The 21,353-nt window shown below is 46.5% G+C and overlaps 1 protein-coding gene across 2 annotated transcripts in view; it reads left to right on the top strand.

Annotated features, from left to right (window-relative positions):
* Window positions 1-21,353, top strand: part of LOC126544597 (ADP-ribosylhydrolase ARH3-like) — a 99,572-nt gene that overhangs the window by 21,315 nt on the left and 56,904 nt on the right. The window contains exons 6-7 of one of the 2 annotated variants that reach the window (XM_055061517.2): window positions 5,509-5,622; window positions 20,654-20,842. In XM_055061517.2, coding sequence (XP_054917492.1) covers window positions 5,509-5,622; window positions 20,654-20,842 — 303 coding nt within the window. The remainder of the gene's footprint in view (window positions 1-5,508; window positions 5,623-20,653; window positions 20,843-21,353) is intronic. The other variant, XM_050192015.3, reaches the window with a different exon arrangement.

Here is a 21,353-nt window from a genome sequence, read left to right as displayed (position 1 = left end):
AATATGATTTGTTAATGCTTGGCTGCGCCCGCCCGCGTAAGAGTGAAACTGGCTACACTGCTTATAAGTGTCGTAACCATCAGGTGTTGCTAATTTCGATTAGTTTTGAGCATCACCAGCCTTGAACCATGCGAAACTTTAGGTTAGACCACATGTAAGCTTGCCAGCGTGGACTCTCTCTTGGTTGCTCCTGTCTATACACCTTTACAAACTTCACTTTGTATTGAGCTATTGATGGCACTTCAACATGCACAATTTGGGTGTGGCTACTTTTCTTCAGTCAGGCTGGTTTAGGACGAAGCTGGTCTGTCTCATGTAACGCAGCTAGACCAGAGCACATGAGTGCGAGCGTGCACTCCAGCCCTATTGTGCACATAGTTAGCTACTATAGAAAGGTAAGTGTAGATAAGGTAAGGTATTTGGGTGAGTTGGTAAGGTTCACTGTTGTCTCAAGTAGCTGCGTCTGCAGCCTAGTGTAGATGCCACGGCCGCCGCAGGGTGCCACGACAAGCTTGCTCGCTGAGCTTGCTATGGCTCACTGAGAACAGCTGTGTGCTTTGATGGGTATTTGGGTGATGGGACTCAAAGAGCACCATCATCTGACCATCTGCCTTCCGAGTTGTACACCCTCAAGGTGTGTTACCAGCATGGTTGAAGCTCCTTATGTTGGGAATCCTTTCAATGCGAGTCCGGAGTGCAGCATCCATCGCTTAGCCAATGTGCGCGCACTGCCAATGTACTTGCATGGGCGAACATGAAGATGAAGTTTGTTCTACCCTCGAAAATTGTGTGATTGCCGTCCAGATAAGTGTTAAAGAAAATGTGCTTCTGATGCCACACGAGTATAGCTGCACGTAGTTATTTAGTACACTGTAGCACAGCAAAGGGATGAGACACTGTGAACTCAACCGTAAGCTGAGGGATAGCCTCGGAGTTTGGCACGTCGTAGGCACCGAAATTGAAAGTATTGGTGTCTATGTGAACATCCAAAATCAAATTTGAACTGCGTGCCACGGTGACAATCAGTAGGGCGGAGCGTTGTGGGCACCACCTTGCTTGTTGTTGCCTTCACAGTGCAGGGAATTGAAGGACTGGGAGCACTGCAAAGGGGATTGACGACAATCTTTGATTGCCAATAACACCACCTCTGCTGAACACATTGAAGTAATTTTTGCTAGAAAGTATTTCTGAAATAGTCTATTTTAAAGGAACACTAAAGGTTAATATTAAGTCAGCATGGACTGTTGAAATGCCATCCCAGAAACCTCGAAATGCTTGTTTCATGCAAAGAAAAGACTTATTTTAAGACAAAATGCGTTCTGAAGCATCTGTGTACCTCTAGCGCAGTTGAAGTCGCCCGCCCTCCGATCGAGGAGTGGCGACGTCATGGTCTCATAGTGACGTTGCACTGTCGGTGAGTAAAACGGCGCCCGCAGACGGCACTATGGCTTTTCTGCGCAAAACGCAAATGCGCGGCCAGAAACAGAGCCAAGACAGAGCAGACAGCAGCGCGAAAGCAGAACTATGGTGGCTAGCGGAAGGGAAAGCGCGCGACGATAAGCTGGTTCTTTATTTTATGACGCCAACTTTGACGCTCGTTGCAATGGACGACCCTGACAACGACACACTGGCTCGCGATGCTGGGCTCGACTTCAGTGATTTAAGCACTGACGAACGTGACCTGCTGCTGAGGGCTCGCGCTGCCGGCGTCGTTGCGTACTGCTACGACGGCAACTGTATGTCATGGTTGTACATATCCGCACATTGTAGCTTTTCCTTCGTGAAAACCAATTGCCACACTCACCGCCCCATCTTTGACCTGCAGTTCTTGCGCTTCGGAGAATGCAGGCAACCGACGGAACAGCGCTACGGAAAAGCATTGCTTTGAAAGGCACTCCACACGACTTCAGTAAGTCGGCGTTAAACTCGTCATCCTCTGGACGAAAGTGCAGCGAGCACACTATGTGATTTTTCGGCTCTTTGCCAACGCACTGTGGCAGAGGTACGGCACTTAACCACTTCGAACGGAGAGGTTCACTCGTTGGCACACAGTGATAAGTAATGCTGGATTCGCTGCTACAACTGCCCTTGGCCAAGTTCCGCAGACCATTTGCGCATCCCACGACATCACATGGACGTGGCATTCTCGCTGCTTGTTCCAAATGCAAGTTTCGCGAGCCAGCAGAACCAGCGCAGCACGACGTGATACAAAACAACTGAAACTTCAAAGCGCGCGCGGCGCAGTCGAGCGAAAACGAAACCTTTCGACCACCCATACTACTGAAGGGTAACGTCAAAATGTTATTATTTCTTAGAATCAAACAGAAGTAGACAAGCGGCATTTTCTTTCGTCTTATAACCTAATGAAATGATCTTTTTAATATGAGCAGTTGAGTACTAGTGACATAAATTATGATGAGGAGTGCCTTCGTCATCGGGCTAGTACCGGAATGTCGCTGGGGGGTCTCAAATCATGTCGTGCATTTACCTCAATTTCTCTGTTACTAAAGCTCTGTTCACGATTACATTGACGCCTTAGACGTTCTAGAGTATTGCTTTATCACTTTAACTTGACTTCATAGTAACCTTTAGTGTCCCTTTAACATCAAATGCATTTTTCGACTTCGATAAAAAGTGGTTCAGGAACCCTTGAATGATTAGAAGAACCTACCCTACTGACTCACTCCGTGTGTACACAGTCGTCAAAATCATTTTAAGGGTCCCTTTAATGGAGGTGCAAATTTGTTTCTTGCTCTAAAAAAAAGACGACCTAATGCAGTTTGAATAGTAAGGAGTAGCGTTTCTTTTATTCTAAATGAGAATGGAAAGGAAGGGTTAGTAAAATGTACAGTGAATAAAACGTCCTCGGAAAAAAAAATGGTAAGACCCATTGCAGATTGAGTTGAACATTCTCAAATACAAATAAAAAGGATGCATACAGAAGCAAATATTTTCGAATATGAGCTACCTTTATTAACAGATAGTAAGCGCATTGCATGGTATGAGGCCTGAACATTGTCATAAGTTTTTCACTCAACAGATGGTAAGTCAACCTCAGCAATCCTGACATACGCTCAGCCTGTGCACAACGCCTCAGTGTTGCGTTTCATTGCTTTGAAGAGTTTATTTTGGTTTGGATGACGGGTACGTGAATCTCGGCGTCAGCCAATGCCTTGTTTTCAGAGCTCAAGTTCCTTTGAAGAAGCGGCGGTACGCTTCCTTTCTCTTCATTCCTCGATGCGTAGGTCCTTTCTGTTCTCGTGTTCCTTCCGCCGCACGTTCGCTCCACAGACCATTTGAAGCATCCTCTTGGTCAATTGTACAGTCGACGTGCAATTTTCCAGCTTCTCTAGGCGCCGCGAAAACGTCCGAAAAATCGGCCAGTTGGAAAAAAATGAATGCAATGTCTTTTACTGCCCTGAAGGGCTGAAATCACCACAGGCACATTCGAAAAAGCTCTGAAGGCCTGCCAGTACACTTATTAGGCATATCGGTGCTCGTACTGTGACAGGAGATGGCGGGTGCACGCGTGTATAATTAAGGAATACATACTGTGCCCCGTGACAATTGCCCCGTCTTACGCTAGTTATGCTTCACCGCTTAACGTTGCTGTATTGAGCGAAGCTGATTTTTGGAAATCGGCATTACGCTATGTGCTGTGCTTTAAGCTTCGTAGCCAATCGCGAGGACCACAAAGGCGGAGTCAGTGCCATCACTGACAGCAGCGAATTCGTTCAATGAAAAACACGGCGCAGAATGGCAACAAGCTTAATAGAAAACGTCGAAGTAGCTAGGCCTACGGCTGCCAGCGGATCTCCGTGCGAGCGCCAGTTCGAGGCGGCGAGATAATCAAAATGGCGGCGGTGGTGCCTTTGATTAATGCCGTTTCGGGTCTGCGGTCATGGAAAAAGGTCTGGAAAATCGGAACGGCAAAGGGCTCTTGCATCCAAAATTCCAGACATTCTTATACATTGACTCTATAGGGTATGTGGTGGTGCCGCGAAACCATCCGAATTATCGGGTGTCCGGAAAGTTGGTCGTTGACTGTACACTGGCAACTCCTTCAGTGGACACGGCTTCAAAGACGATACATTATGATTGCTCTCCGTTACTCGAGCCAGCGTTACCGCCACTTTCGTTCCCTTTCAATAAAATTACAGCTAATTTTCCCTGATAGAAGCTCAATTTCCCTGAGTTTTCCTAAGTATTTCCAGACAATTCTATATCTCTGAAAATTCCCGGTTTTCCCAGTTGGTAGACACCCTGAGATGTCGTGCTATTTTCCAGTAGCACAGGTTATTGTTCAGCTTGCTTAGTGTCAATGAATTTTCATATTTCATGCGTAGAAGGGATGGTTGCTCGTTAGGACTGATGAACATAGATAATTTGAAAATACTTGTGACCATAGAAACTGCAGATGTTGCACCAGTAATTAATTATGTAGCTAAACATTTTTTTTTCTGTGACTATTTGTACTTTAGGAGAAATCCTCAGGCAACTACGAGTGATGGATTTTGGAAACCAGAAACTCCATATGGGCAAGCAGTATTTGAAAGCAGTCCTCTGTCTTGTACTAGCTTCTTAGAGAATGAGCTGTGTGCAATTTTAGTAACCTTTGGAAGCTAACACGAGTTATCCAACAAGACGAATTAATAGAAGTCAAGAAGTCAAGTGTAAAAGCAACATTGTATGCAGATTTGTCTTTATTAGTCACGTTCAATTTTATGGACCAGAATGAATTAAAATAATTGTCTCTCATGTCTGTTATGCTGTCAGAATGCTGTTATGTCACTTTTTCAAATCCTCTTGATCTTTATTGTGTCAGTGTATGCAGCATATACAAGGGATGGTAGCTCTTCAGCAATAATGAACATAGACAATTTTAATGATACTAGTGTTTGGTCACCATAGACAGCTGTAATGTGGTGCCCATATATATATTTATACTTATATATATATATATATATATATATGTGTGGGGCTGGATAATTGATTAATTTCATGGCTTTTTTTCTTGTGCTGTAGGAGGACACCTCAAAGAACTTGTAGTGATAAACAGAAACTTAGTACGGGGAGCTATTACATGCAAACAGTCCTCTGCCTCACTCTTATTGTGCCAAGGATGAGCTGTGAGCAATTTTAGTAATGCTCAACAGCTAATTAACTGTTGCAAGGCTTTTCAAGTGGATCTTGTACCATCTATTTCTGTTGCCTGTGTTGCTTTTTTTAGTCTTTTGTTTGCTGGTACAGTATTGCATATTAAAATAGTAAATCATTCATAGTACTCTACTATTTCTTTAATGAAGGAACATCTTCGAAAGTATTAGTAATCGGGCAGCTTGCTTGAGTAACCACTGTGACACATACTTGTGCGATATAAGAGATAATGCAAGAATGAAATGTGTTGTGAAACAAAATCTGAAAAAATAAAGCACTCCCCTTATCTCTGGTCACGTGAAGTCTAATTATCTGCAAACCTATTTTTTTGGCCTCTTTTTTTTACTGCAGGAGAAAGCCTGGAAGAGCTAGGAGTGATCGATGGAAAAGAGAAATGCCAAATATGAAGGCACTTTCTGTAGGCAGCAGTCCACTGTCCCCGACTTGTCTCGTGGAAAATGAGCTGTGAGCACTTTTAATTACCCTTGGAAGTGAATTTTTTCTGGACTCATTGCGGTGCTCTTGCACATTGTGTTCAGTTTCCGCATTCTTGCAGCGCTTTATTATTACATGGTTTACATAAAACGATCACAAATGAGAGAAAGAGCTAGCTGGCAATTAGAATCATTGGCAGGGTCAGAAAAAAGATTTCGCTATTCAATATTGATCTAATGGAAACACCATATTAAAGGGACATTAAAGGCAAATACTGAGCCGACGTGGACTGTTAGAATACCATTCCAGAAACCTAACAGTGCTTGTTTTGTGCCAAGAAACGACTTGGTTTATGAGAAAATTGCATCTGAAAGGTCCGCATACCTGTAGCGTCATTTAAATTGCCCACCCCTAATCGTGGACTGGTGACGTTGCATTCACCATCACCGACCTTTACTGCCATCGGTGAGTAAAACAGCGCCCGACAGACGGCGCATCGGTTTTCTATGCAGAACGCAAACACATGGTTGTGGAAAAACTGAGCCACTGCAGCAGCTCTTGGTCAAGTGATGTGGACCGTTTGGGAATCCCACGACATCACATGGATGTGACGTTCTCTGCTACTTGCAGCATGTGCGAGTTTTGCGAGCCAGCAAAGCCAGCGCAGCACTACACGATAATGAAACTACTGAAATGTGAAAGCGCAGGCGGTGTAGAGAGGAGAAAACAAAACCTTTCGTCCACTTGCATCATTATCATTGTCAAGGGTAATTTCATTGAGTTCTTTTTCTAAAGATCAAATAGAACTGGACAAGTAGCATTTTCTTTCGTCTGGTAATGCAATACAATTATGTTTTTATTACGAGTGGTTGAGTACTAGTGACAGAATTGTAATAAGGAGTGCCTTCGTCCTCAAGCTAGCGCTTGAATGTCTCGGGAGTCCCTAATCATGTCCTGCATTTACCTCAATTTTTCAATTACTAAAGCTCTGTTTGCAATAATATTGATGACTTAGACATTCTCCAGCACTAATCTACCACTTTAGCTTGACTTAATATTTGCCTTTTGTGTCCCTTTGATTACCAATAGAACAGCATGGTTTAGATCTCTGCGTAATCACTGGCATATCAACCTGTGTGATAAGGAAAATGTTGAAAGTCTGAAACGTGTTTCTATATGTGAAATATATATGCAGCAGCCATGCAGTATTTCGAAACTTAGTGCACTGTTATCTAGATCAGTATACTAACAAGGAAAAAAACATTGCACACTGGTCAGGTGAGGGCTGGTACCAATTTTGTAGTTCTGTAAAACTAGCCTTTTTCCTGGCCCTTTCTTGTACTGCAGGAAAAAGCCTAGAAAAACTAGGAGTGATGGATGGAGAAGAGAAATCCATGATTATATTGCGCTTAGTGTTACACTAACAAAAGTGAAGGACAGTACGCGGACATACGTAGCGCAAACTACCAACTGTTTAATACTGTTCAAGATCGCGCTTACCGCATTTACTCGAATCTAGGCCGACCCCGATTCTAAGGCGACCCCCTAAAGTCCGAAGCCAAAAAAAATTAAAAAAATATCTTGAATGTAGGCCGAACAAAAAAAGCGAGGACAGCGTTCACAAAATGCAAACAGCATTTATTGAATCTGAACATGCAGAGCTCATTCAACGTCGTCACTGCTAGACTCATCGCTGTGTTCCTTTTCACTATCACCTTCAAACAGTGCACTATCTTCGGTATCGTCAAGCACATTAGATATGCTGCACTTTTTAAAGGCGTGCACAATCAAAGTACCTGGGATGTCGTCCCACGCTGCAGCTACGCAGCCCGCCAGCTGCGATAGTGATGTATGTTTGATGCGGCCCGTTGCCGTTAGCATGTGTTCTTCGTCAGTCAACGAGTCCGTGTAATATTTCTGCAGACGATCCTTGAAAGGTTTGTTGATGCAGACATCAAGTGGCTGCAACTGGCCCGTCATGCCGCCTGGTATGACAGCGAGGTCCGGGTTAGCTTGGGTGAGCGCAGCCTTCACGTCAGTCAAGTGCCCACTGTAAGAGTCGATGACAAGGAGCGAGTTCTTTGTCAAAAGGGTTCCTGGACGCCGTCGCCACACAATCTTAACCCACTCTTCCACCATCGCACCCGTCATCCACGCGTTCTCATTTGCCCGCACAATGACATTTTTTGGGAAAGTTTCTCGAGCAGGCAGTGTCTTCCTTTTGAATATCATATAAGGAGGGAGTTTATGTCCATCAACTGTGCAGCACAGCATCACAGTTGCGCGCTGCTTCTCGTAGCCCGCAGAGCGCACCTTCACCTCCTTGGCACCCTTTTCGTTCATTGTGTACGCCACTGGCATATCAAAATACATAGCCGTCTGGTTGGCATTGCAGATTTGCCCAAGGTTGTAGCGTGCCGCTGCTCTCATTCGCAGTGCGTAGCGCTGAAAAGCTATCGGCTTTTCTTCGAAATCGCTTGGCAGCTTCTGGGTGATTGAAGTGCGACGTCGGAGGCTGAAGCCGAAGTGCTTCATGAATTTCTGAAGCCAGCCCCGGCTGGTTTTGAAATCCTTTGGCATTAGGCCTCGCTCCCTCGAAAGTTCCCTAGCTTTCGCTTGGAGCACTTCTGTTGTCACTGGAAGGGCAGCTGCTCTCAGCGTCCGAACAAAGTTGGCCAAAACTGTCTCCACTTCGTGGTGACGGCCTTTCTTTGGTCCGCTAAATGCCATCCTCGTTGCGGCACACGCAAAAAGCTGCTGTCATTGATTGTCCCCTCCAACGACAGACGTTTTTCTCGTCGACACCGAAGTCCCGCCCGGCTTGAAGGTTCGACGATGCCTCTGCAGCTATCACAACTTTTCGCTTGAAAGCAGCACTGTAGTGGCATCTCCTGCTTGGTGCCATCGCAATAACACCACGCTGCACACAGATACGGCCGACACGACACAGGTCAAAATGGCGACCTCACTTGCGTACGGTTGGCTACTGGCATGGCGAGTAGCGGCTGTGATACTGACTTTTCTAGCACCATATTTAGCAGTTTAAATGAAAAACTGGCACGTTTTTTAAAATCCTCGAATCTAAGCCGACCCTAGAGTTTGGAATATGATTATTTGAAAAAAAAAAAAAAAAAAAACTATCGGCCTAGATTCGAATAAATGCGGTATAGACAAGGAGATGTGGCGCGGGGAGGGGGGGGGGATATAAAAAGACATGACAAGGTGACGGCACGGTATCATACTTTGGGCCAGGCATACATTGTTCACTTGCACCCGTTTTATATCTCCAACCCGCGCCATATCTCCTTGTATATAAGCGCGTTCTTTAACAGTATTAAACAGTTAGTAGTTTGCGCTACATATGTCCGCATCCTGTCCTTAACCTTCGTTAGTGCAACACTAAGCGCAATATAATCAAGAACGTCCACAAACTTGCCCCCTTCATTGCTTTACTAGAAGAAAAATGCCAGATAAGGAGGCAGTACTTGAAGACAGCGATCCCCTTTCTTCTACTTGTGTCATTGAAAATGAGCTGTAAGCTGTTTTAGTAATCTTTGGCAAGTAATTGTTGTAAGACATGTTGTGTGGCTTTTCAACTTGCTTTTTTGGGTATTTTGCTTGTGCAGTGCAATATGTTACAGTAGGAAATTTTTTTTTCATAACCATGTAGAATAGTAGTATTCACTATTCAGTACAGTCGGACATTGTTATTATGAATGTTTATGACAAACTAATGGCAGTAATGAAGTAATTGTAAATACCCTTGAAATTGAAAGCTGCTGCGAGCTGTTGGCAACACGGGGAACCAGCTGTGCTGCCGAGTCTGCTCACTGTACACACGACTCCCTGCGCCTTTGTTGATTGTTGTGCACTATAATGCTGGTTAAAATGTGGTGAACTGTGGTTTACAGCACATGGCGCACTGTCTAACCACTAGCCATGACCATGATAAACTGTTGCAAAATTGCAGAAGGGGTTCATGGCTTCATGTTCTGCTCGCATGTTCTCTACAATCACATGGTTTATCAGTGTTACTATGACACTCAACGCTAGATGCAAGCATAAATTTTGTTTAGAAGCGTCTGCTCACACACATCAATGAGCGTTTAACTTCTCCATTGGCATGCTTGCAAAATGTTGATAAGTGATTCGGAAGAATAGTTTAACACATATGCTCTCATTTTTCATTTCTTCTGTAGTCCTTTGGCATTGTGCAACATGTTCTTGCCTGTTGAATTTCGACCCCTCCACCCAAGTTTGTTATAGTGTGGTTTTACTGTACCTTTGGTTGTAAAGATGTATACATTGCCTAATGCCGTTGTCACACAAACAATTTCAAGGACCATTGAAATCAAAGAACATTGAAATCGACGATCCCCACTGGCTAGATCTTCTTCCAAGCTAGAGTTGTTACAAGGAGTCAATCAAGCATGCATATTTCAATTGCCGTTGGGCAGTGGCCAATGGTAAGTGATGCACACAAGGCATGTGCACCCCCCTTCCCTCAAAAAAAGTTTCCTGGCTACACCACTGCTGTGTGGCATACAAGATTTCAGCCACCAATATACATTGGTCTTATGGATTTGGTGTTGGTGCCAGCCGTGAGGAGGTCTTGAGTAATCGAGGAAATCTGAAATCAGGCATTCGAAAAATCTGTCAGTGACTGTTTTATTATGGTTTTGCCAGGTCAAGATAGGTTGGAAGAAATGCCATTACCGAGGCCCATTCGATTTCTGGGTAAACCGGTCTGGCGACCGGTTTTCAATTGAAAACCGGTCGCCATCTTATTTATTGAACACTCACTGTTTTCAACATTTTATAGTTTAGTTGACGTATGTGCCTAGTCAATGTATAAAGACAACCAAAATCTCAGACTGTGTGGCGTTTAGTCTGATTTTTTTTAACACAGTCTGTGTGTGCCACCATCACAATTATTGCCGCCATGAGCCATTTCGTTTGTCTACCTGCTACGGTTCTACGTATATACATTGAACACTAAAAGGGAACAAAGTGTAACACTCAATTTTGTGTTCTGCAGTAGCAAAAGTACTGAGAAGTATAGGCATCATGTTTACATTTTACAAGGCAGGAATACAGTAGCCTTGCAGTAAGTACCACATCGGCGTTGTTTGCCAACTGCTATTGAACCTGAGATTGCACACATGTTGTGGACAAGTGATTAGCAGTTTAGCTGTTGAAATGGTGGTGTGCAGCTGATTTCTGAAGCAAATTTTCATAGTATATTGAATGAAATTCATCCTGGTCTAGAGTTTGAAACAGCACCACTGCCGTTATGGGGCAGGCACTCTGTCAACTAGGCTCGGATCGGAAAACATTTATTGGGCTCTAGAAAAGAGATCTTCGCGGCTTCAGACGGCCTCTTCCATCTTCTGATGGATTCTTCTGTCTGCAATCACAGGGTTGGTGCCCTAGTCCAAGGCTCCACTGAGTATGGCCAACCTGCGAGCTCGCTCTACTAGGCGCTTTTGGCCGTTCAAGCTTATGCTGGAAAGCATACTCTCCCACTGTTCCGCACTCGGGTTTTTAATTTTATAGATAGTTGGGGACTCAATATTTTGACAGGCCCATGATATGTGGTACAGATTTGGTTTCTCTCCGCACCATGGGCACTTAGCCTCATATTGTGTAGGGAAAATTTTATTCAGAAGGTTCAGATTCGGGAAAGTACCCGTCTGCAGTTGTCGCCATGCAACAGCATCCTCTCTGCTTAGATCCTTATCCGGGGGTGGGTACTTCAGTCTGACCCCTTTATAATAATTTAGGATATCTGAGTAGCCCATGGGTACTGACTCGGATTCCTCAAGGCTGGATGTGTCGGACGCCCGGTTGGTATGCCCTCGAGCTATCCTATCCGCCTCTTGGTTCCCTGTTATGCCAGTGTGCCCTGGTACCCAGATTATGGTATGCTAAACTTTGTTTCCCGGGTCGCATGAGCAGAGTATGTGGCGTGCTCTGCGCCCAATTCTGCCGTTTGTATAATTACGGCATGCTGCTTGAGAGTCTGTTATTATTGTTAGGGACCTGCCAGATCGATAGCCCTCCAGTGCTGCCAGAGCCACAGCTGCCTCTTCGGCCTCGACTACTGTGCAGTCCTGTAGTGATGCGCTGGTGATCTCCTTGAGGTCCGAATTAACCACCGACGCCACTACTCTGCTGTTGTGTCTTCCGTCTTTGATGAACGTTGCCGCGTCCCTATACCTTGTGTTGTCCTTGTTCGCCAAGGTTCTCTGCACGTACTCCGCTCTTGCTTCTCTACGCGCCTTGTGCAGGTTCCGGCCCATATTCTTGGGAATCGGGTGACTCGCAGTGTACTGCGATACTTGTCCGGAATGGCCTCGGTACGTTCGATCTCTTGGATCATGTTGCCGCCGCCATATCTTCGCAGGAGCACCCTTCCCGTGGGGGTCTGCATCAACCTACGTGCCTGAGAGCATAGTAGTGCTTCTCTTAGTTTACTGAAGGTATTGTGCAGTCCCAGGGCCAGCAGTTTCTCGGTCGATGTGCGCTGCGGCAGGTGAAGCGCAGTTTTGTACGCCTTTCGCAGTATGGCGTCCGCTTGTTCTTCTTGCTTGATGCATTTAGGGTAGGGAAGGCTATACACCACTCTGCTAACCACGAGGCTCATGACTAGCCTAAGTGTGTCGCTCTCCTTCATACCGTGTCTCTTGCTAGATACTCTGTTGATCATACGGGCTACCTGCATGGTGGCAGTCTTCAGCAGTGTCAGAGTATGATTACACCGTTGATTGGACTGAAGCCACATCCCCAGGATCCGAATGGTGGTCTTCTCCGGAATGCGTTGTCCCGCGAGGTATACGTTGAGGCTGAGCTCATCGCTTGTAGGGACCGTTCGATTTTGTTTGCCTCGCCACACCCTTAGGAGCTCGGACTTCTCCGTCAAGCAGGTGAGGCCCCTGGCCCTAACGTAGGTTTCTACGCAGGTGGCCGCTTTTTGCAGGCACTCTTCTTTTTCGCTGAGCGATCCCCGGTTCACCCATACCGTGATGTCGTCAGCGTAAATGGCGTGCCGTATGCCTTCAAGTTGTTCGAGTTGTCTTGCTAGCCCTATCATTGCGACGTTGAAGAGGATAGGGGAGATGACCGACCCTTGAGGAGTTCCCTTGTTTGGGGTGCGAAACTTCTCTGATCTGACTGCTCCCAGACCGATTGTTGCTGTCCGGTTAGAGAGGAAGGCCTTGACGTAGCCATGAATCCTTCTGCCACAGTTTAGGCTAACCAGGAAGCTAGCGGCTGGTAGGGTAAAAACGAATGAATCAACTGAAAGTGTAGGAACATTGAACAAGTAAATAAATAGAGTGCAAAGGCACGAGTCAGTTTCATGAAATGGAAGATAGTCATCTTGTGGTGTTCTTCCAGGCAGGCAGGAACCAGGCGGTTGCAGGGACAGTACGCAAAGGGAATTGCTTTATTCCATTGACAAGGTGACTGGTGAGCACCAGCACAGCTGGGCTGCCGACTGTGATAAGCTGGGAAGAAGTGCGCCGGCTACGCTCGGCGCCGCGGTATATAAGCTCTTATCAAAGGGGCGTGTCGCAGTAGCGCACGTGTAGGTTATCGGTAGACGTGCGGCCACTACACTCCCCCGTTCTTATTGTAGTTCGGGCGCATGCACTGAAACAAAAGTAGTTCATGGCACATAGCGGTCTGGAGGGCGCCGCTGCCTTGCAGGATAACGCTGCTCTGCCGTGGCTGGAGGAGAAGACGAAGCTGGCTGCACCGGATCGCGGCTGTCGGGTCGCGGCTGTGCGGGGTCGTCTCGCTGTTCAGGGATGTATGGAAAGTCCATATCCCTGGCTTGAATTATGTGGTTCTGGTGGCGCTTCCAGGCAAACACACCTCGACCGGTTTCCACACGAACTCTGTATGAAACAGGTCTAGTCCGCCCTAACACAATCCCAGGCAACCACTTTGCACCGCGTCTGAAATTTCGCACAAGAACACTTTCACCCACAGCGAATTCACGTGCGCGCTGCTTGCGACGCACTGTCTGGACGAACTGCCGCATTGAAACCTTCTGCTGCAGCGAGGGCTTGACGGCATCTAGACGGGTGCGGAGTCTACGCTGTAGCAGGTGAGTGGCCGGCGCCTCGCCCGTGGTGGCATGTGGAGTGTTCCTGTAAGACAACAAAAACTCTCCCAACGTGGTGCTTAAGCTCGCGGCAGTACTTTTCTGCAGTGCCGCTTTCAAAGTTTGGACAAATCGTTCAGCTTGTCCATTACTGCTCGGATGGTAGGCTGACGTCCTTACATGGCGCGTGCCAATGCTCTTAAGGTAGTTTGAAAACACAGCTGAGATGAACTGCGGTCCATTGTCAGATACCACAACTTCAGGGTAACCAAACCTGCAGAAGATTTCGTGGAGACGGTTTACTGTGTTTTCCGCGGACGTGTCTCGCATTTGGCACACCTCCGGCCACTTGGAGTGAGCGTCGACCACAACCAGGAACATGGCGCCCTTGAAAGGTCCTGCAAAATCTATATGCAGACGTTCCCAAGGTCTGGTTGGCCATGCCCACGGGTGCAAAGGAGCCGGGCAAGGCATCGCGCGTTGAGTTAAACAGGGGTTGCAAGAACGCACTTGGGTCTCAATGTCGCGATCGATGCCTGGCCACCACACGTAACTACGTGCTAGTTCTTTCATCCGAACAATTCCAGGATGTCCCTGGTGCAATTCTTTGAGCATCTGCGACTGGTGTTTCCGAGGAATAACGACACGCATTCCAAGAAGAAGACACCCTAGCTGTGCAGAAAGTTCACAGCGTCTGTGAAAAAACGGCTTCATTTCTTCACTCACGATGGTCTCAGGCCAACCGTTCATTACGTGCTGCATGACTATCTTTAGAATCGGATCTCGGGCCGTTTCGCGTGCCACATCACGACAGTTATATGGCAAGGACTGCATGCGTAGGAGATAAAACTGGTCATCCGAGCATTCTTCACTTTTACTTGGCAGAGGCAATCGAGATAAGCAATCTGCTTCGGCGTTTTGACTCGATGGCTTATACTTCAAAGTAAAATTGTAAGCAGACAGAACTAAAGTCCAGCGTTGCAGTCTAGCTGCGGCAACAGTTGGTATTCCCGTCTTGGGACTGAAAATTGTCTGCAAGGGTTTGTGGTCAGTAACGAGAACAAATGAACGCCCGAAAAGATAGTAGTGGAAACGTTTGACGCCAAAAACTAGAGCGAGCGCCTCTTTTTCCAGTTGACTATAGTTGACCTCCGCTGAAGATAAGGTACGTGATGCGTACGCAACCGGATGGCACTGACCATTTGGCTCCACATGAGAGATGACAGCTCCTATACCGTATGCTGATGCATCACACGACAATTGCAGGGGCGCACTGGGGTCGTAGTGAGCGAGAACCGGTGGCTGCGACAGCAGCTGCTTGATATGCGAGAAGGCTGCTTCGCACTCGTCACTCCAGGCCCAGGGAACATCGAGTCGCAGCAATCTGTTTAGGGGTAAAACGACGTTTGACAGGTTAGGAACAAACTTGCCATAGTAGTTTATCAAGCCCAACAGTGAATGCAATTGCTGCTTGTCCGTGGGACGCGGAGCCTTTGCGATGGCTTCTAGCTTGTCAGTTGCCGGTTCAATTCCGTGCGCGCTAATGACATGTCCCAAGTACTGCAACTTGTCTTTGAAAAACTCGCATTTTTCTTTCTTTACCCGGATGCCTCTGTCTGATAACCGTCTCAATACCGCCTCCAAATTCTTTAGGTGCTCCTGTTCAGTCTTTCCGGTGACCATGATGTCATCGATGTAACAAGTAACTCCGTCAAGGCCCTTCAGAATATTATCCATGATCTTCTGAAAGATCGCCGGCGCTGAGGCGATGCCAAAAGGCAAGCGGTTAACAACATATAAGCCCTTGGACGTGTTCAAGGTCAGGTAGGCTTTGGATTCCTCGTCCATCTCGACTTGCTGATAAGCCCGACTTAAATCAATTTTGGGGAATTTCTGACTGCCAGCTAATGCTGCCAAAAGCTCATCCAGCTTTGGAAGCGGGTACGTTTCTACATCTAGGATTGGGTTCAGCGTGAGTTTGTAATCTCCACAGATTCTAATCGACCCGTCGCTCTTTACTACGGGAACAATTGGCGTAGCATACTTGCTACTGGCGACACGAGAAATGATTCTCAACTTCTCGAGCTTTTCCAATTCAGCCTCTACCCTTTTCACAAGAGCGAAAGGCACACTCCGTGCTTTTAGAAAACGAGGCACTTCGTCATCCTTAAACTTGAGGCTTGCCTGCTCTCCTTGTATGGTCCCTAACTCATCCTTAAACAGGTCTTCGTTTTTCCGTAGCAGCGTTTCTAGTGCTGCAGGTGGACTGCCTGACGCAGTGGACACCTTGCAAAGACCTCGAATGCCACCCCAGTCTAGCCTGATATGCTGTAGCCAGTTGCGACCTAAGAGCGGTATGCCGCCTTGCGGAACAATGTAAAGCGGCAATCGTGCCTCTTGGTTATTGTGGCGGACCAGCACATCCATTACTCCTATAGGCTTTACGGTTTCCCCTGTGTACGTCTTCAGTTGCATCTTTGTTGGTTGCAAACGAACACCAGGAAAGTACACTTTAGCCTGATGGTGCGACATGACCGATACTGCTGCTCCAGTGTCGAGCTCCATGTTTACGGTAGTTCCTTCTACATTTACGCCTACCATTATGGGTGCCGTTCGTGACACGTCGACACTGTTGAGCTTAGTGAAGTCGTGCTGGGTCTTGCACTCAAGCGTGCGCATACACTGCTTCTGGTTTTTTGGTTCCGCTCTTGCTCTGCACATTCTGCGTACGTGCCCCTGCCGGTTACATTCGAAGCAAGTAGCTCGTACGTGTGGACACGCTTGCGCATCGTGCTTAAAAGAACCACAGCGATAACACTGCTGGGATTTGGCACGTTTACTTGCGTACTTATTCTTCTGCTTTCCGCTCTGCATTCGGTGAACTAGGCCACCGGTATCTGATAAATCATGGGCTGTCACTGCATTGTTCATTGCGGCCTCGGACGCCAGAGCACGGTCAACTGCCATCTGGAAAGTTAAGTGCTTGTCCTCGACGAACAGCTGTCTCTGGATATCTATTCGCCGCATGCCACACACAAACTTGTCGCGAAGCGCATCGTCGAGAAAAGAACCGAAATCGCAGGTTTGAGCTAGCCTGCGTATCTCTTCTACAAACTGAGCTATCGTCTGCGTTTCGCCCTGCACGGCACGATAAAACTTGGCTCTCTCGGCAATAACGGATGGCTTTGGCGACAGGTGTTTGCTCAAAACTTCCCTCAACTCGCTTAACGACTTCGATGTAGGCGTATCGGGAGCAGTCAAAGACTTTAACAGTTGGTAGGTTTTCGGACCGATGAGACTCACGAAAACTTCGACTTGAAGGTCGGCTGGAACCTTGTTTGCCCTCAGATACGATGAGAGTCGCTCGTCGTACGACGTCCAGTCACTGGTCGAGTCGTCAAAAGGTTCCATCTGTCCCAGCTGCGAGGCCATTTCGCAGTATTGTCGGTTCCGAAGAAGAGACTGTCAACTTAGCTGCAGGGTCCCGCTGTCGATGCGTTGATCCTCGTCGCCATTATGTGGTGTTCTTCCAGGCAGGAACCAGGCGGTTGCAGGGACAGTACGCAAAGGGAATTGCTTTATTCCATTGACAAGGTGACTGGCGAGCACCAGCACAGCTGGGCCGCCGGCTGTGATAAGCTGGGAAGAAGTGCGCCGGCTACGCTCGGCGCTGCGGTATATAAGCTCTTATCAAAGGGGCGTGTCGCAGTAGTGCACGTGTAGGTTATCGGTAGACGTGCGGCCGAAAGTAGCACTAAAGCAACAGTTCAGTGCTCATCATGGGGCGATTGTGTGAGAAGTGCTTTCACTTATCTGTCAACATTAATAAAATCTTCAAACAAAGCAGTCTCAAGAGAGGATAGAAATCAGTATCTTCGGTTGGAGATCCAGGGTGTCTACCAACAGGGAAAACTGGGAACTCTCAGAGATTTTGAATAGTCTGGAAATACTCAGGGAAAAGTAGGGGAATTTATGCTTTTATGAGGGAAAATTAGCTGTAATTTTATCAAAGGGAATGAAAGTCGCAGTAATGCTGGCTTGAGTGACAGAGAGGGATCGTAACAAGTCGTCTTTGACGCCGTGTTGTCTGATGGAGGAGTTGCCAGTGTTACATACAGTCAACCACCAACTTTCCAGACGCCCGATCATTCACACGGCTTCGCGGCACCACCGCGTGAATGATAAGAACGTCTAAAATTTCGGAGGCAAGCACCCTTCATTCACTGTCCGATTTTTCGTACTTTTTGCCGTGACGGCAGGTCCGAAACGGCGTTCATCAATGCCACTGCCGCCGCTGTTTTGATTACCTCGCCGCCACGGAACGGCACTCGCACGCAGATCTGCTGGCAGCCGTAGCCACCACCGCGGCAAACGCTAGGCGTAGCTACTTCGACATTCGCTATTAAGCTCCTTGCTGTTCGGCGCGGTGTTTTTCATCGAAAGAATTAGCCACTGTCAACAATGGCACCGATTCCACCTTTGTGGTCCTCACAATTGGCTTCTAAGCCATAAAGCACGGCACGTTGCATAATGCCGGTTCCTGAAAGTCAGCATCGCCTTAATACAGTATTGTGAAGCGGTGAAGCATACGCCGAAGTATTGCGGTGAAGCATAACAAGTCTGGGAAGGGGCAATTGTCACAGGATGTAGTATGTATTCCTTAATTATACACGCGTGCATCCGCAATCTCCTGTCACAGTACGAGCACAGATATGCCTAATAAGTGTACGGGCAGGCCTCTTAGGATGTTGTGCCTGTGGCGATTTGAGCCCTTAAGGGCGATAAAAGGCATGCATTCATTTTTTTTCAAACAGCCTGATTTTTCGGACATTTTCGCGGCGCCTAGAGAGTTTCAAAAATTGGACGTTGACTGTACAACTGACCAAAAGGATGATTCAAATGGTCTGTGGGACGAACGCATGGTGGAACGAGGACAACAACAGAAAGTACTGTCGTATTGAGAAATGATAAGGAAAAGAACTGCTCCACCTCCTTTCTGAAGGAGCCTGAGCTCAAAAAGCAAAGTGTTGGCTGATGCCAAGATGCAGGTAACCCTCATCCAAACCAAAATAAACTTTTTAAAGCAGTTAAATGCAACATTGAGGCGTTGTGCGCAGGCTGAATGTCAGGACAGTTGAGGTTGAGTTACCAGCTGTTGAGAGAGAATCTCACTTATGACAACGTTCGGGCATCATACCAATGAGCTTGTTATCAATTGATAGGAATAGCTCATATCCCCTTCAGTCACAGGGTCCACATTTGTGGACGTGACCTATTTTTGCCATTTCTGTGCAGTGATAGCAAGGAATACAACACAAACATTAAGCTTAAGTTAAATTGAGCATTCTGATAACGTAAATTACTTTCATTTTACTTCTGAGGGATAGGTATCATTATAGAGTACCACTTTGATGAAGGCATTACCATGTTTTGTGTGATGTTTGGCATGGAGCATGGCGGTAGCAGCCTTAGAATATTTTAAAAAAAAAATTAAATTATGGGGTTTTACGTGCCAAAACCACTTTCTGATTATGAGGCACGCCGTAGTGGAGGACTCCGGAAATTTTGACCACCTGGGGTTCTTTACCGTGCACCTAAATCTAAGTACACGGGTGTTTTCGCATTTCGCCCCCATCGAAATGCGGCCGCCGTGGCCGGGATTTGATCCCGCGACCTCGTGCTCAGCAGCCCAACACCATAGCCACTGAGCAACCACGGCGGGTTTAGAATATTTTTATTTCCTTTCTTAAAATGCTTGAGACCAATGAAAAGCTTCTGCATGTAATTCGAGCGGGGGATTTAATCCTTTCTATGAAGAACTGTAGCATGACTGACTTTACAATATTCAAATATTTAGTTACTCTGTAATTATAATGTCTCATCATAAAATGCTCAGAGTCATTATACCATCTTGATTTACTTTCAGTGGAGTCTCAAGCACCATCTATGTTTCACACACGTATCCACAGTCGATCATAATTTGTGACTGAATGGGATATTCAAAAATATTTGTTTCTGTATGCATCTCCTTTTTATTCATATTTGAAAATGTTCGACTCGATTTGCAATTAGTTATACCATTTTTTTTCAAAGATATTTTATTCGATGTGCATATTACTAACCCCTCCCTTCTGATTTCTTTTTGAATAAAATAAACACTACTCCTCACTATTCAAACTGGATCAAGTTGTTTTTTTTTTAAATTTTTTAGCATGCTTATTAGAAAGTGACAGCATCGGGCGACATGGTGTCAGGCGGTCGTGACATAAAACAAAGTTCTGTGTCATCCAGGGAATTTCGCAAAGGCACTCGGGGAAAAACTTGGAAAACTCAGGGAATTTGGAAATGTAAACTTGGTAGACAGCCTGGAGATATCACTTCTTTAGTAGGATCTGTGTCTGTGCCACCTTGATAAGCTCCTTCTTGCCCTTCCCTTTTTTGCTCATTTGCTTTACACATATTCATCTGGCTTTGCCTTGTGGCAGGGGAATACAGATAAATACGAAAATATATATTAGAGAACCACCACAACTGCAACATTTCTTTCTTTCTTTCGTTTTTTCGCTTGTGTTACACCATGGCCACTCGATAAAAGCAAGGTGCTGCCAGCTACGTTGTGCCACGGACAATAGGCGGGCGTGTCTCGGCCGAGTGTACAGTTGCGACCATTTTTCTTCGTGAGGGCGCCACTGCTTGGGGACACTTAAGCGACTTCGTGTCGGTGCTAAGCGGGCGTTGGTTCTCACATCAGAACGTGTTTGCCTGGTGCTCTATGCATTGATCTCGTGCTTTTTCGCGTGCATGTGTGTGAGCAAGTTCGTTCACATCAGAACATGTTTGCTTCGTGCGATACGCATTCATCTCGTGCTTTTTCGCATGCATGTGTGTGAGCAAGTTTGCCTGTGCTTGCTGTGCTTTGTTAAGGCTCTTTGGTGTGTGTGTGTTTCGTAGCCAGCCTCGTTCAGGTGGTGTGATGCCATGCAACTGTTGTGTGCCACTCTGCGACACAAATGCCAAAAAGGACCCGAATGTGAAATATCACGAGTTCCCCTGCGACTTGGAGCGTCGAGAAGTGTGGCTGAAAGATATCTCTTGCCAAGGAGTCTCCGCAAAAGGAAGCAAGTGGGAACCGAGCGACAGGTCTCTAGTATGTTCCCTGCATTTTACAGAAAATGACTATAAAAAGGACGCGAAGCTTAGGCTCCTGTTTCCGACTGCAGTACCGACCATGTTTTGCAAATATCCACAGTACCTGCAAAAAAGAACGTGCAGCCCAAAAAACGCTGTCGAAGGAAATTTACTGATGACACAGTAGTTGGGGCAGGCGATGATTGCGGCAGCTCAGGAGAAAGCCTCAACATCGAAAGTGCCTCGCACTTTCTCAGCGATGAGGTGGAAGCTCTAGTTCCAGAGACTGCCTTAGAATCATGCTCTGAACGTAGTTTTTCTGCTGACCAGGCCTGCCAAAGTAGATTAGATCTTGTGAATGCCCTGAAACAGTCAAAGAAAGCAGTCAAGAGATTGAAAAAGGAAGTTGCCCGTCAAGGAGAACAGTTGAAAAATTTGCAGTCCGAACGGGACAAAATGAAAAAAACGCCCCTTAGTTTATGAAAACAATGAAATTCAGTCCCTTGTTCACATATTACAAAGA

The sequence above is a fragment of the Dermacentor andersoni genome, chromosome 1 (genome assembly GCF_023375885.2).
Source record: "Dermacentor andersoni chromosome 1, qqDerAnde1_hic_scaffold, whole genome shotgun sequence".
NCBI classification, from domain to species: domain Eukaryota; kingdom Metazoa; phylum Arthropoda; class Arachnida; order Ixodida; family Ixodidae; genus Dermacentor; species Dermacentor andersoni.
Note: the sequence above shows the minus strand (reverse complement) of the source record. Positions and strands in the feature narration are given on the sequence as shown.